The sequence below is a fragment of the Ranitomeya imitator genome, chromosome 4, assembly GCF_032444005.1.
Source record: "Ranitomeya imitator isolate aRanImi1 chromosome 4, aRanImi1.pri, whole genome shotgun sequence".
Classification (NCBI taxonomy): domain Eukaryota; kingdom Metazoa; phylum Chordata; class Amphibia; order Anura; family Dendrobatidae; genus Ranitomeya; species Ranitomeya imitator.
Window position 1 is genome coordinate 24,561,717 of NC_091285.1, and position 16,681 is coordinate 24,578,397.

The 16,681-nt window shown below is 44.4% G+C and overlaps 2 protein-coding genes across 3 annotated transcripts in view; one reads left to right on the forward strand and one right to left on the reverse strand.

Annotated features, from left to right (window-relative positions):
• Positions 1-10,604, reverse strand: part of SULT4A1 (sulfotransferase family 4A member 1) — a 59,508-nt gene extending 48,904 nt beyond the window's left edge. The window contains exon 1 of one of the 2 annotated variants that reach the window (XR_011320657.1): positions 10,327-10,600. Coding sequence is in view for 1 of the 2 variants with exons in the window: in XM_069763382.1 (XP_069619483.1) it covers positions 10,327-10,495 (169 nt within the window). In the remaining variant the exon portion in view is untranslated. Of the gene's footprint in view, positions 1-10,326 lie in introns of both variants that reach the window. The other variant, XM_069763382.1, reaches the window with a different exon arrangement.
• Positions 1,078-2,844, forward strand: LOC138675284 (E3 ubiquitin/ISG15 ligase TRIM25-like). The gene has a single exon (XM_069763375.1). The coding sequence runs from the start codon at positions 1,114-1,116 to the stop codon at positions 2,707-2,709; it is 1,596 nt and encodes a 531-aa protein (XP_069619476.1). The 5' UTR covers positions 1,078-1,113; the 3' UTR covers positions 2,710-2,844.
• Positions 10,605-16,681: the final 6,077 nt, after the last annotated feature.

Consider the following 16,681-nt stretch of genomic DNA (forward strand, 5'->3'; position numbering starts at 1 on the left):
AGAATGCGCAGAGAGAACAGTATGTATTGTTACTCAGCCCTACTGTAACCTGATGGGGGTTTTATGAATTATTATCGCACTCGTTCTGGAGATATTTATATATAGCCTCAATTCTGATCAGAACTAATACAAATACACTTATCTATGATGCTCCAGTGTATTATGGGCCCCATATGTGATGATCTGGTGTATAATGGGCCCCATACAGTGCACCGTATATAATAGGCCCCATATATGATGCTCCAGTGTATAATAATGGGCCCCATATAGTGCTCCATATATAATGGGCCCCATATATTATGTTCCATTGTATAATGGGCCCCCTATAATGCTCCATATATAATGAGAGCCATATGATACTTGTGTATAATGGGTCCCATATATGATGCTCCAATGTATGATGATCCCCATATATTGCTCCAAACATCAAAAAAAAAATAAAAGTGACACTCACCTCTCCTCGCTGCTCTGCTCCGAACTGCTCTCCATCTGTGTCTTCGGGCTCTCTGCACTGTGACTGCTCAGGCAGAGGGCACACAGATGTGATGTCATAGCGCCCTCTGACCTGAGACGTCACAGTCAGAAGATGCGGAAGACGTCACAGTGGTGGAACAGGGAGAGGTGAGTATCACAAGTGATTGGGAACTGAGCAAGCGGGGGGACTCTCATGGGTGCCGATACTGGCACAGGCTCCGAGCTCCCATAGTGCGCCGGTGTCCCCAAAGGAAAGTGAAGCCCCTCTCCTGCTCAGGGTCCCCGACACTTGTCTGGGTGCGCCGAGTGCTGACGTCGGCCCTGGAGATGAATATTCTAAAACAATTCTTGGAAAAAGAAAAAAAAATGATAGAATTGCTGCTCTTTCATATAATGACGCACCACCACCAACAAAAAATAGTCAGTCAATACAGTATACGTGCAGCAAAATTGTGTATTTGACGCATACATTCTTCTTACTAAACCAAACCTTCATATCGCTATATTGATTGAAGAATTAAAAAGTTATCGCTGTAAGAAAGAAGAAATGAAGGGTGAAGTGACTGGGTGTAACTACAACTTTGCCCTTTGTTCAGCATTAAACACTTTCAGTTTCATTTCTTCCTTCTTCCGTCAACCATGGCGTCTGCTGATCTGAGAGACGAGCTGCTCTGCTCCATCTGTTTATCTACATTTAAGGATCCTGTAACGCTGAGATGTGGACACAACTTCTGCCGGGTCTGTATTGGTCGTGTGCTGGATACACAGGACAGGTCTGGAGTTTATTCCTGTCCTGAATGCAGAGAAGAGTTTCAGGAGCGGCCGACACTGACGAGGAACATAAATCTCCATAATGTCGCTGAACGTTTCCTGATTACTCAGCAAGAACAAGAGGAGATCACCGGGATCTGCTGCACTTACTGTGTGGACTCTCCGGTACCTGCTGTTAGATCCTGTCTACTCTGTGAGGCTTCTCTGTGTGATAAACACCTGAGGGTTCACAGCAAATCAGCAGAACACGTCTTATCTGATCCCAGCACTTCTCTGGAGAAAAGGAAATGTCCTGTCCATAAGAAGATCCTGGAATATTACTGCACTGAGGACGCTGCTTGTATCTGTGTGTCCTGCAGTTTGGCCGAAGAACATCGGGGACATCGGGTGGAGATGCTGGATGAGGCCTCAGGGAAGAAAAAGAAGAAACTGAGAAATGGTCTCCAGAAACTGATCACAAAGAGAAAAAAGACTGAGGAAAGAGTCCGGAGTCTGGAGGAGCGCAATAGAAAAGCTCAAGAAAAAGCAGCTGGAGAAGCCGAGAGAGTCACTGCCCTGTGTGCAGACATCAGGAGACGGGTGGACGACCTGGAGAAGAAGCTCCTGAGTGAGATCTCCAGGCAGGAGAAGGAAGAGTCACTGTCTGCTCTGATCCATCAGATGGAAATAAAGAAGGACGAGCTGTCCAGGAAGATGAGACACATTGAGGAGCTGTGTAACATGACGGATCCACTGACTGTCTTACAGGATCCAGACACCGGTGACTTGTGTGATCCTGAGGAGGAGGGAGGTGATGAGGACACAGGAGGACACGATAAACAGCTCCATGATGGAGATGACCTGGATGTGGCTGTGATCTCACACACATTACACACATTATGTGAGGTAATATCAGGTATAAGGAGTGGGATCTATGTGGAGGATCCTGCAGACATATTACTGGATGTAACCACAGCTGGTAATTATCTCCTTATATCAGACGACCTGAAAACTGCAACCGAGACAGAAGAGAATCAGAAACGTCCAGAAACAGCAGAGAGATTCCCGGATTATAATCAGGTGATGAGCAGGAGAGGATTTACCTCAGGACGACATTACTGGGATGTGGAGGGCAGTAGATCAGGGGGTTGGAGTGTGGGGATGTGTTACCCCAGTATGGACAGGAGGGGGTGTCAGTCACTGATTGGAAATAATAACAAGTCCTGGAGTTTGGAGAGATCTAATAATAATCAGTATAAAGTGAGACATGACAGGAAAGAGATCCAGTTACCTGACAAGATCTCCAGTGATAGAGTCAGGATATGTCTGGATTATGAGGCCGGGCAGTTGTCCTTTTATGAGCTGTGTGACCCCATCAGACACTTACACACCTTCACTGCCGCCTTCTCCGAGCCCCTTCATGTTGTATTACATGTAGGTCACTCATTATTTTGTTGTGATGACTGGATTAGAATCTGCAGCTGAACAATAATAATTGTTGTAAGAAATTTGCCCAGAGACCGGTGACATTACAGGGAGGAGAATCTGATTGGCTGAACAGTTAATATAACAGGTCATGTGATCTGTGGACCCCATTATGTACGACCCCCAGGATCATTACTGTTATTAGTTTTAGGGGAGGTTCACAAAACCGTATAAAAATCATTCAGAGTTTCATCCAGAAAAGTGGGACAACTGTATACTCACTTATCCTCCGTGTACCATTAGTTTTTTTTTACAGCAGCTATTAACCATTTACAGTTCTAGAGTTGTGATTTTTTTCCTTTTTTGCTTCATGATGTTCACCGTACGGTGAAATAATTTTATATTTTCAGCAGGTTGGATATTTGTGGACACAGCAATACAAAATATTTTATGTTTTAAATTGTCATTGTCAGGAAGGTACAATATTTTAATTGTTTTTTTGTTCCTATTTTTTACAACTTTTTTTTAGTTTATGCTTCTTTTTCAGTGTTGCAGTCGTTTCCTCGCTTGTACTATATACTGTATAATCTCAGGATCGCTGTATACAGTCACTGGCAGTTTCCTATGAAGCTCAGTCACAATCTGGGCCTTACAATAGGATGGAGGGGGCAGTGACGCGGCCTATACATATTACACATAGTGAGGAATCTATTTATATAATTGCCTTGTAATGTTTTTATTTCCTGTTCTGTCTAGATGTCACCGTATCCCAGAATTCCAAGCGGAGGAAGTTCACCGACCGCCATATTGGGACACCCAAGTGATGGGTATCTCAATATGGAAACTGCTGCTGGTACCAACCTATTGCGCGGTACCACCAGCGGAACACCATCACACCACACACACACACTGTATACGCCGTATGCAACACACACATACTCTCACACTCAAGCTCTCACACACACATTCACTCTCACACTCACTCAGCCTCTTGCGCGGAACACCGTCGCAAACACGCCGCCGCCGGGATCAGCCGAATGATTCACTGACTGCCGCCATCTTTATACAGGAGGAGCGCATGCACAATTTCGATGTGACCACCGATATCTGTGTGCACAAAGATGGCGTTGGTCTGATTTACTGCGCCTGAGCGAATTACGCGCAGGTGCAGTGAATCATTCGGCTGATCCCGGTGGCAGATGCACGACGTGTCTACAGGCAGAGGAAGCCGTCACATTAATGGGGTTTTCCCACGAACGAAAGTTCATTTTATAAATTGACTGTGTCTGACCGTATACGGAGCATACAACATCTCCTGGGCAGGGGAGGAAGCAAAAGACAATACTGACATTACAGCAGGGGATCACAGTGGATTCATTTTGTGAGGTAAAATATTTCACTGACTGGTTTTAAAAAATATTTTACCTCACAAAATGTAACCTCTGCGATCTCCTGCTGTAATGTCAGTATTGTCTTTTGCTTCCTCCCCTGCCCCCCAGGAGCTGTGGTATGTTCGGTACACGGTCAGACACAGACAATTTTTTAAATGAACTTTTGTTTGTGGGAAAAACCCTTTAAAAAGCAAATATCATCCTGGCACATTGTGCCGGATGTCAGCTGCGATAGGCAGCTGACACCCGGCCGCCGATCGCTATGACGTATTATCCCGTCCGGGGTCAGATAGGCCCAGGGCACCTCGACGGGATAGTACGTCAAAGGTCAGAGAGGGGTTAAAAAGCAAATATCAACGCCAATATGGCTCTGCCTAAAAAGCACGCCAATGACAATGAAAAGAAAGCAGCAAAGGCACAACATCGAAGACATCAAAGGGCAAATGAGACTCTTGAAGAGCAACAGCATCGCTGGGACAAAAACAATGCATGTAAGCGTAGGCATCAAGCACATGAGTCCCCTGATGCAAAAGTCATTAGATTATCACCAGATGCCATTAGACAACAACAGCGCCGCATGCCTGCCCCCATCGTGACATTACCGCCCTACAGATGCGATAGCATTGGGCCTCCATCTAGTAGATAGGAGAATGTATAACTGCTCCTCATACAATAATCTGTGTGACAACCTTATTCCACCTTTCTGTCTCGCAGGACAAGGGTTGTCGTTATGTCCCGTGTTGGTCACTTCTGTGTGCTAAAAACTGTAAAGCGCTGCGGAATATGTTAGCGCTATATAAAAATAAAGATTATTATTATTTCTGGTTTTTTATCATTTTGGAGATTGTGTTTTTCCTTTTCTTGTATTATATCTAATGTAACCGCTCGGTATAATAAACTGTCCTCTCCTCCTGTAATATTACTACTCTGTCACGTGTCTCCTTGTGACATAGTGAGGGCTGGACAATTCATTTTACAGTACATATAGGACACCAAACTTGTATATTTTTTTCTGTTTGCTTTTTTTTTTTTGCTGTTAAGTGCTGAAACTAAATTCTGATGCCATTTTCTGAGACCAGTACCTTATGGGAGTTAAGTGAGAAAAAATATTATTAATGGCACCGTTTGATATTTAATTGATCGCCTTTTCATGCATTTTTTGGGGTGAGTTATAGCGAATAAAACATTTTTCTCTTCCGAGTGTCATCTTAGTGTGATCTGATTCTCTTGGATGAAAGAATCGGAGCAGATTGAGAAGACAGAGAATTTAACTTCTCCATTGAGGCCGTGGATGACGGACTGCACTCAGATGACAGCTGAGTGCAGTCCGATGTTTCACATGAAACCATAGACTTGAGTGGGTGCGTGTGATCCGAATTTCATAGTCACTCAAGTCACAGCATACTGCAGACTATTTTTCTACAGACCATTTCGGTCTGTGGAAAAAAATCACGACCTGTTCCCGTCCTCCTGAATAATGAAAACCTTCAGGAATCTGTGAAGTTTCAGGCAAGATCTGGGGCGGTTGGGATTTGCTGACTCTTCCATGAGTCCGGATCGTCTCTCCTTATTCTTCTGGCCCTGGTGCGATGGCTGCCCGTGAGCCCCCTACAGCTGCGCCTCCAGCCCTCACTATGAGAAACACAATTTGAGCGGGCACCATCCACTAATAAGATTTACCGGGGATCACCAGATGCATACAAAATTGACCAAACAATTCATAAGAAAAAAGACTGCATCATAGAAACGGGATCACCACGATTCAATTTAACAAACAAATAACAAATTTTATTAGAACCACACCACACAAACAACTGTAGTAAAAACAATTAAAAACACCCATAAACAATGGGAAATAAGGGTCCATATAATACAAAGTGCAATACTACAACAGCATAATAGGGCCTCATCATCTTGCGTGATGCCGGCTCATACAATGGTGGGAGAAAAGGCAAGTGGCATTAAGATACAGATCCTACGTGCTAATACACAAATAGAACCTACTTAAACAGTCCCAATAATAGAGAAAGGGCACATATTTATACACGTTACAGCCCCTGCGTGCATGCTGTGTCACCTGCTATAGCCTGCCTAATTACCACAAATGTAAGGTGCAAATGTATCATGCAGAGCAAATATGCTGAACATTACCTAGGGGAGCTAGCTGATGGAGAAGAGCCGCCCAGCATAGATCATACAGCTTTAGGGCAGAGTTTCCATTCAGCCGGTATTTGCTTTTTTTGTGGGAAGGGGGTTCTATGCTGGGCGGCTCTTCTGTAGAAAAATAGTCTGCAGTATGCTGTGACTTGAGTGACTATGAAATTCGGATCACACGCACCCACTCAAGTCTATGGTTTCATGTGAAACATCGGACTGCACTCAGCTGTCATCTGAGTGCAGTCCGTCATCCACGGCCTCAATGGAGAAGTTAAGTTCTCTGTCTTCTCAATCTGCTCCGATTCTTTCATCCAAGAGAATCAGATCACACTAAGATGACACTCGGAAGAGAAAAATGTTTTATTCGCTATAACTCACCCCAAAAAATGCATGAAAAGGCGATCAATTAAATATCAAACGGTGCCATTAATAATATTTTTTCTCACTTAACTCCCATAAGGTACTGGTCTCAGAAAATGGCATCAGAATTTAGTTTCAGCACTTAACAGCAAAAAAAAAAAAAAAGCAAACAGAAAAAAATATACAAGTACTGTAAAAACACAACCCAAAACAAACGGTGGAATTGTGTTTTTCCCCCCATTTTATTGCACTTTTTTCTATTTTCGGTGAATTATTTGGTAAAGTGAACGGTGACATTCAAAACTATTTTCTTTTATTTAGTACGAATTATTCATGGTCTTTACTAAGAGAGTTTCGCTCACAGGATCCTCGGGGGCGTGTCTTTAGCCTGTGAGCCACGCCCACTTAGTAAAGACCATAAAAAGTAGGCGTAAATAGAAAGGCCCATGGTCAGGTACCTTATGGCAGATTTAATAGGACAAAACACAGGAATAATCAGTCGAACAGTGGGAACAAAATAAGAGCAAAAACTGGACATTTGTGATGGGTCCTCTTTAAAGGGGTCTGCCAGGACTTTGATTTTAATGACCAATATTCTCAATAGTCAGGATATTTTATCCAGATACATTTCAGATCATTGGAGACCGACACCCGACACTCCCACTAATCAGCTGTTAACACCCCCCGCTACAGCCATATGTACAGACATGAATCGGCACAGCGCCACACACTATGTAGTGGCCGTTGTCGGGTACTGCAGCTAACTTCTTATTGCAGTGATCTGGGCTGCAGTACCGGGGAGTGGCCACTACATGGTGTACGGAGCTGTGGACCTGTAAACAGCTGATTAGTGGGGTTACTGGGTGTCGGACCACCACCAACTTTCTATTGATGACTTATACTAAGCAAAGTCTTGGAAAATCCATTTAATTTCTCCTGAAAATACTTCTCTCGAGCCACAGCATCCACTATATAAGAAGAGCGCTCCCTCCTTGGCATTCGGCAACGCTTCATCTCTCATCATTTATTCATATCCACTTACATAAGAGCCACCGGGTACATACCCATTACACAGATTAAAGGGATAGTTCAGGATGCAAAAAAAAACATGGCTGCCATGTTGCAAAACCAGCACTTATGCATTGTGCCTAGTAACACAGTTCAGCTCTTTTGGGGATGCATTACCACACATGACCTGTCGGCAGGCGTGGCGCTGTTTTTTCAGGAGTTTTTCTAATTGTGTCTCAAAGTTGCAACTTTCATTCCTAGCCCTGTCCTAATGCTGAGGGGCACGGAAGGCCCCTCAGGAATGTGTCCCCCCTACTGTCATCTATGGTTGCCCACTGTTAACCCATGCTCTCCTGGCTGGAATCCTCCTTTACCCATTTACTCCCAGCTTCTCAGGTCAATATTTGGGTCCTGAATCTTTTAAACATTTTTTCAAAAGCGTGTGTGACTATAACAGGATCCTCAGGGGCGTGTCTTTAGGCTGCTCTGCATAATTACCCAGTGAGCCACGCCCACTTTGTGAAGATCATGAAAAATAGCCGATATCTCTGGAACCGTATGGCGGATTTAAAAAAAAACAAAAAACATAATTCTCAGGGGAACAGCGGGAATAAAATAAGAGCAAGAATTTGGCACATTTGACCTGATGACAAGTCCTGTTTAAAGGGGTTTCCTGAGATCACAACATTGAATGTTATCACCGATCCACAGGATCTTATCGGTAGGGGTCCGAACATTGAGAGAGGGGGACGATGCAACGTCATTGACATTAGTTCATTAAAGATTTGCATGAAGGAAGGGTAAGGAGACTAGTGAGGGGAATGTAGTTTTTTTTTTTAATTATTATTTTAACCTCTTCCTGGCCATCAAACAAAAGATTCCATTTAAATATTTTTTGCTGGATTTGTGTGAATGGAATCCCCCCCCAAAAATGGCAGTAAATATGGCAGCACAGAAAGGGCAATTAATAAGAGGTTACACATTTCTCTCAAATTTGGGGATTTTAGCAAATCTGACATTTCGAGGGGATTCCATTTGAAATCTTTTGATGCCCAGAAAGAGGTTAAAATAACAATTAGGGTCCAAATGTGGGAAGATTCGCTCAAGGCCCAAATATGGGAGGATTTCCTTAGGGCCCAAATTGGTAAGATTCGCTCAGGGTCCATATTGGGAGGATTCGCTCAGAGGCCAAATTTCGGAGGATTCGCTCAGAGGCCAAATTTCGGAGGATTCGCTCAGGGACCAAATTTGGGAGAATTCGCTCAGGGTCCAAATTGGGAGAATTCGCTCAGGGTCCAAATTGGGAGAATTCGCTCAGGGTCCAAATTGGGAGAATTCGCTCAGGGACCAAATTTGGGAGAATTCGCTCAGGGTCCAAATTGGGAGAATTCGCTCAGGGACCAAATTAGGGAGGATTCGCTCAGGGACCAAATTAGGGAAGATTCGCTCAGGGACCAAATTAGGGAGGAGTCGCTCAGGGACCAAATTGGGAGAATTCGCTCAGGGACCAAATTTGGGAGGATTCGCTCAGGGACCAAATTAGGGAGGATTCGCTCAGGGGCCAAATTAGGGAAGATTCGCTCAGGGACCAAATTAGGGAGGATTCGCTCAGGGCCCAAATTAGGGAAGATTCGCTCAGGGACCAAATTAGAGAGGATTCGCTCAGGGACCAAATTGGGAGAATTCGCTCAGGGACCAAATTGGGAGAATTCGCTCAGGGACCAAATTTGGGAGAATTCGCTCAGGGACCAAATTGGGAGAATTCGCTCAGGGACCAAATTGGGAGAATTCGCTCAGGGACCAAATTTGGGAGAATTCGCTCAGGGACCAAATTAGGGAGGATTCGCTCAGGGACCAAATTAGGGAGGATTCGCTCAGGGACCAAATTTGAGAAGATTCGCTCAGGGACCAAATTTGGGAGGATTTGCTCAGGGACCAAATTAGGGAGGATTTGCTCAGGGACCAAATTAGGGAGGATTCGCTCAGGGACCAAATTAGGGAGGATTCGCTCAGGGACCAAATTTGGGAGAATTCGCTCAGGGACCAAATTTGGGAGGATTCGCTCAGGGACCAAATTTGGGAGGATTTGCTCAGGGATCAAATTAGGGAGGATTCGCTCAGGGACCAAATTTGGGAGGATTCGCTCAGGGACCAAATTTGGGAGGATTCGCTCAGGGACCAAATTTGGGAGGATTTGCTCAGGGACCAAATTAGGGAGGATTCGCTCAGGGACCAAATTTGAGAAGATTCGCTCAGAGACCAAATTTGGGAGGATTCGCTCAGGGACCAAATTTGGGAGAATTCGATCAGGGACCAAATTTGAGAAGATTCGCTCAGGGACCAAATTTGGGAGGATTCGCTCAGGGTCCAAATTTGGGAGGATTCGTTCAGGGTCCAAATTTGGGAGGATTCGCTCAGGGATCAAATTTCGGAGGATTCGCTCAGGGACCAAATTTCGGAAGATTCGCTCAGAGGCCAAATATTGACCCTAATAAGCCGGGGAGTAAACGGGAAGGAGAGGATTAACAGTGGGCAGTCCAAGATACCCGTCCTGGGGGCACATTCCTGTGGCGCCCCCTATGGACGCCGACCCCAGGTGTCATCGCATCACATACAATGAAAGTTTCCCGTCTCCTCCCGCAGACCCCTCCTCACCCGCTGACTCATGCCAGGCTCACCCCCTCCTGTGCCCACCCAATGCAGACCACAGGATGCACAGGAATATTAACCCCTCAGAGGCTTCTTCTGTGCTTGCACTTACCTGATTTGGGATAGGTAACAATCCAGATGTCATTCTCTCTGACAGGGAAGTCTGCAATCTCCTCCATCTTCCCTCTGCAGAATGGGGGTAACCTGATCCCATTGTATTCAAAGTACTTGCTCTCAAACTCCACCGGAGTGCTGGGGGTCTCTGCCTCGCTCTCGGCCATGCTCAGGGGTGCAGCAGGTGATGGGGGGCCAGTGTGGATGCGGGGGATGCAGGATGCTCGGAGGAGCGATGATGTAATGCTGAGGCTGCAGCAATCCACCTCTCCGGCTCCATCTGCTGGCCACTAGGCGCCAGTGCAGTCAAAGAAAACTGCTCGGGCGCATGCGCAGCACTCCCTGCTCAATTATAGGGGTCTTTAGAGAATTGTCGGAGGCTGGAGGTGAATGGAGGAAACACAAGATGCATAATTCTGTAATAGCAGCAGTCTGTGAGCTCAGGGCAATATGTACCTGTCCATAGCAGAAGGCAAGATGGAGTGTATAACTGGGGGGCTTCATTCCTTATAAGAGGGGGTCCTGCAAGATTTATCCATCTGTAATAAGGAAGTAGTGATGACAAATGCTCAATGGCTGGATACAATGTCAATGGCTGCAGCCACCACATTTACGAATGATGTTCTGCAGCAGCTGAGGTGTATTATGATGTCCTGCAGCAGCTGAGGTGTATTATGAGGTTCTGCAGCAGGTGAGATGTATTATGAGGTTCTGCAGCAGCTGAGATGTATTATGAGGTTCTGCAGCAACTAAGATGTATTATGAGGTTCTGCAGCAGCTGAGCTGTATTATGAGGTTCTGCAGCAACTAAGATGTATTATGAGGTTCTGCAGCAGGTGAGGTGTATTATGAGACTCTGCAGCAGCTGAGGTGTATTATCAGGTTCTGCAGCAGCTGAGGTGTATGATGAGGTTCTGCAGCAGCTCAGGTGTATTATGAGGTTCTGCATCAGCTCAGGTGTATTGAGATTCTGCAGCAGCTTAGGTGTATTATGAGGTTCTGCAGCAGCTGAGATGTATTATGAGGTTCTGCAGCAGCTGAGATGTATTATGATGTCCTGCAGCAGCTAAGGTGTATTATGAGGTTCTGCAGCAGCTGAGGTGTATTATCAGGTTCTGCAGCAGCTGAGGTGTATGATGAGGTTCTGCAGCAGCTCAGGTGTATTATGAGGTTCTGCAGCAGCTGAGATGTATTATGAGGTTCTGCAGCAGCTGAGATGTATTATGATGTCCTGCAGCAGCTGAGGTGTATTATGAGGTTCTGCAGCAGCTGAGGTGTATTATCAGGTTCTGCAGCAGCTGAGGTGTATGATGAGGTTCTGCAGCAGCTCAGGTGTATTATGAGGTTCTGCATCAGCTCAGGTGTATTGAGATTCTGCAGCAGCTTAGGTGTATTATGAGGTTCTGCAGCAGGTGAGGTGTATTGTGAGGTTCTGCAGCAGCTGAGGTGTATTATGAAGTTCTGCAGCAGCTTAGGTATATTATGAGGTTCTGCAGCAGCTGAAGTGCAGACTGTATAATATACACTGAAGCTGCTGAAGAACCTCTTCTGAAATGGCATAATAGATGATAGATATAGGACTGACATCACTCTGGATTATCCGTCCCCACGATCTTCTCTGACTTCCTCTTGTATAATCTCGCAGACTCTCGCTCTCCTGACCTGACTGTGGACGACTGTGCCAGGATATGGCGGATTATGGGATTTTCTGGGATTAGGCCGGGATTACGCCGTCCTTTGTTGTTGGCTTTTTATTTCTGCTTTTGGTTATAATCACAGATGTGACGTCACAAAATATAAAAATGTGCATTTCTGATCACATAATCCAGGGGGCATGAATCGTTCTCTCCTGAGGCCTCAACACTGGGCGAAGTCTGAGCCAAAATCATAAATGTGTGTCACTTATAGAAATATCCATTACTTACCCAAAGAATTCTTCTCTGATCCGCTGCTTCAACTCCGATCTTAGATCTTCATTATTCACATGACCCCTGCAGCCAATCACTTCTTCAGCTGCGACATTTTAATGAACTGCTTGAGACCATTGATTAGTTGCAGGGGTCACATGAAGGATGGAAGAATGGACTACATGGATTCATGGAGACCACTGTAGCACCGGCCCTGGAGTTCCGAGGGTTGATATTTCCTTATCCTTTAACATTCCCTACTCTTTGGTAAGTTTTTCTGGAGAAAGGGGTAAAATTTCTCCTTGTGTAGAGTGACAAGCCAGGCCTGGCATGTCAGAGTGCGGAGACTTGTAGGCCATGCATGATTCTCTGGGAAATTAAAGGGAACCTGTCAGCAGGATTGTGCTCAGTAAACTACAGAAAGTGTCAGGCCGGTACCATTATACTGATTAAAATGACACCTTGGTTGATGAAATCCGTCTTGTGGTCATTGTTTAATCTTTATTTTCAGTTAATGATATGCTCGTGCTCTAGGGCTGGCATGTGGGTGGGGCTGAGTATGTAAAATAGGGGGCAGGTCACTGAGGGATCAGTGACCTGTCATAAGCCATCAGTATGAATACCTAAGCAGAGCACCACCTAAAGCCCCACCCTTAGCTCTGCCCACAACCCCGCATACAGTCCCACCCCGGAACACAAGAATCTCATTATCTCAAAACTACAAATAAAAATTAACAACCACAAGACAGATTTCATCAACCCAGGTATCATTCCAATCAGTATAATGGCACCGACCTGACACTGTCTATAGGTTACTGTGTGCAATCCTGCTGACAGGTTCCCCTTAAATATGGTTACTTTACAATGTAAATAAAAGTGAAAAAAAGTTAATACCAATTTTTAAGCACAATAAAAAGCGTATTTTAATGTGTGACAGCAGCCTTACAAAAAAAACCTGATATAAATCTGGTATTGCTGTAATCTGTAATCACACCGATCCGAAGAATAAAGTCGTTTAATCGCTTATACCGCAGAACGAACGGTGTAAAAAATAAATAATACCAATTCTTCACCTGCTGTTGATTTGTTCATTCTGCCTCCCAAAGATCACAATAAGGCACGGCGCACATTTATCCTGCGCGCTACGCTGAGCACTTACACCGAGTAAATCTCTGAAACACATGATACAGACAGAACCCTTGGCAGAGGATTCCTCATGATGAGGTGGAGACGAGATGGACGCCATCTGTCCTATGATCCGTCAGTGTCTTTTTAGGCCAGCATAAAAGCGCCATAGGCCACCGGTTTGTATACCTCTGAAAAAAAGGACAGTGCTGAACAGAGGCCAGTAACTCTGCTGCCTCATTACAGTGAATGGATCCATCTGTTGGAAAAAAGAGAAAACGCTGGACAACGTTTAACCCTTATAACTCCCTAACAAAAAAAAAATTATGCTTCCAAAATTGTGCTGATTTAAAATAGACGTGGGTGAAATGTTATTTATTAATTATTTTGTGCGATATGACGCTCTGATTTAAGAGCATAAAAATTAAAAGTTTGAAAATTGCAAAATTTTCCAAATTTTTGCCAAATTTACGATTTTTTCACAAATAATCACAAGTGATAACGAACAATTTTTACCAGTATCATGAAGTATAGTATCTCACGAAAAAACAATATCAGAATCAGCGGGATCCGTTGAAGCGTTCCAGAGTTATGACCTCATAAAGTGACAGTGGTCAGAATTACTAATTGACGTCACAATTTTCAGAGTTATATTTTTAAAATAAAAGTTTGTGTGTGTAACGTGAAAAAAATGTGGAAAAGTTCACAGGCACTGTATGTGAGATTCATCAGTTTGTATGTTCTGGCCCTTTAAGAAATATTTCCTTACTGTGACTTCATTCAGATTCTGCATAATCAGGCCATTATGTAATCAGATTATCGGGGACTTTGCACCTCGGGGCAGTAATTATACAATTATATAACTGATAAACCTGTAATAAAATATTCTAGGTTGGAGTTTCAACAACAATACGGGTCAGAAAGTGAAAGCTTCACGCAGGGAGGGATATAGGTGAGGAGCCAGGCGGTCACAAAGTGACCCCCCAATGATGTCCGACCTCAAGGACTTACCCCCTTCCCCCGAGACCACCACCCACACACCGATTCTGATATATAAGAGGACACAGCTCCATTTATTTTTTCAGAGCAGCGCTCTCATCCACTCATCTATATTGCAGCCCCATTTAAAATGGTTGTCCACCTTTGGGGGGATTTCTCTTCATTCTTACCTGAATGTGTGTAATTTTTGTAATTGGGTTCATTAAAAAAAAAAGTGCTCTGTTTGCCTTCTATAGTCTCTGTGCTTTACTGTCTATTGTTAGCTGGCAGCAGAATGAGTTAACTGAGAATCTGTCAGTGAACTCATTCTGACTCTCTCATCCTTCTTTTTCTAAGCTCCTCTCATTTGATATACATGACCACAGACCAAATCAAATGTGAATGTGGTGGCAAACAAAGATCTTGTATTGCCAAACCATGAAACTATATAGCAAAAGTGATTTTTGTCCCCAAAAGAAAGAATTGTGTTTAGAAGTGGACAATCCCTTTAAAGAGGATCTGTCACTTAAATATGTAGATTATTTTTACCTGGTGTAAATGCTGCTCTTCTCCTGAATCCGGCGATGTTTTTCTTTTCTTCCTACGCCTCTCCATTCCTGAGATATGGCCCAAAAATATAGTTTTTTAGCCAACTGGGCGTCTTCCTCAACTTTTCTCTGGGCGTTTTTATGACTACGTGCAGTTGGCTAAAAAGGCTAGATTTACATACAGGGAATAGAGGGCCGTATCTCAGGAACAGAGAGGCGCAGGAAGAAAAGAAAAACAACGCCGGATTCAGGAGAACAGTGGCATCTAAAGCAAGTAAAAAAAACTAATATTTATGCCAAATGACAATTCCCCTTTAAGTGAAGAAGGCCAGCCATGGTTTTCCACCAGGAGTGGGGAAGGGCCAGTTTGGCTCTCAGAAGTTGGACCGTCACTAATCATAAAGTGATGGCATGTCCTAGCGATATGTCTGTACTTTACAAAGTGGTAATACTTCCTTACAGAAGTGGTCGTTTTGGATCATTCCTAGGTACTAAAAGGGTCCATCAATTATAAATTAATGTCCTACTGAAAAAGTTTTCTGCAGCACCATCCATAGGGGATATTTGTCATTACAATCCACTGGCTGACCTTATAATGGATACTGGGTCCTCCAGCGTGAGACGTTCTTTACAGCAGCTCTTAGTTACAGATGAATGATCCCCCCCCCCACCCACTCATAATGAGAAACAACCCTGGGAAAAAAGCTCCAATGTTTTCTCTCTTGTCTCCCACCATGAACATTCTACATTTATTATTATTATTTATTATTATAGCGCCATTTATTCCATGGCGCTTTACATGTGAGGAGGGGTATACATAATAAAAACAAGCACAATAATCTTAAAGGGAACCTGTCACCCCGTTTTTTGAGATTGAGATATAAATACTGTTAAATAGGGCCTGCGCTGTGTGTTACTATAGTGTATGTAGTGTACCCCGATTCCCCACCTATGCTGAGAAATAACTTACCAAAGTCGCCGTTTTCGCCTGTCAATCAGGCTGGTCAGGTCGGGAGGGCGTGTTCACAGCGCTGGTTCTTCCTCAGCTTTACGTTGGTGGCGTAGTGGTGTCCGCATGTTGAGGTGACTAATCCACTGTGGGCACGTGAACAAGCAGCGCGCGATCTGCGCTGTCATCCCTTTCATCGGTGGGGGCGGCCATCTTCCTGGGGCCGCGCGTGCGCAGATCGAGTGCTCTGCTGCACGGGGCTTCAGGAAAATGGCCGCGGGATGCCGCGCGTGCGCATTAGAGATCGCGGCGGCCATTTTCCCAAAGCCGAGATGCAAACTTGGTAAGTTATTTCTCAGCATAGGTGGGGAACCGGGGTACACTACATACACTATAGTAACACACAGCGCAGGCCCTATTTAACAGTATTTATATCTCAATCTCAAAAAACGGGGTGACAGGTTCCCTTTAAACAATACAAGTCACAACTGGTACAGGAGGAGAGAGGACCCTGCCCGCAAGGGCTCACAATTTACAAGGGATGGGTGAGGATACAGTAGGAGAGAGGACCCTGCCCGCGAGGGCTCACAATCTATTGTATATTTCCTTTTAAAGTGATTGTACTGTATAAGGTTAGAAAAACATGGCGGCTTTCTTACATTAATAGTGCCAAACCCATCCATGGCTCAGCTCTGCTCTCTTTATATATTTTGTATTATCCAGTATAAAATCTTTGGCAATAGTTCCGGATAAAGTTGCATTAAGATAATTGCTAAAGTGTTTAGCAAGGAAGGTCAGGCCCAGGGCCGGACTGGCCATTTGGCAATTCTGGCAAATGCCAGAAGG

Excerpts from the sequence above, each read along its gene's own strand:
- LOC138675284 (XM_069763375.1), top strand. The coding sequence starts at position 1,114 with ATGGCGTCTGCTGATCTGAGAGACGAGCTGCTCTGCTCCATCTGTTTA.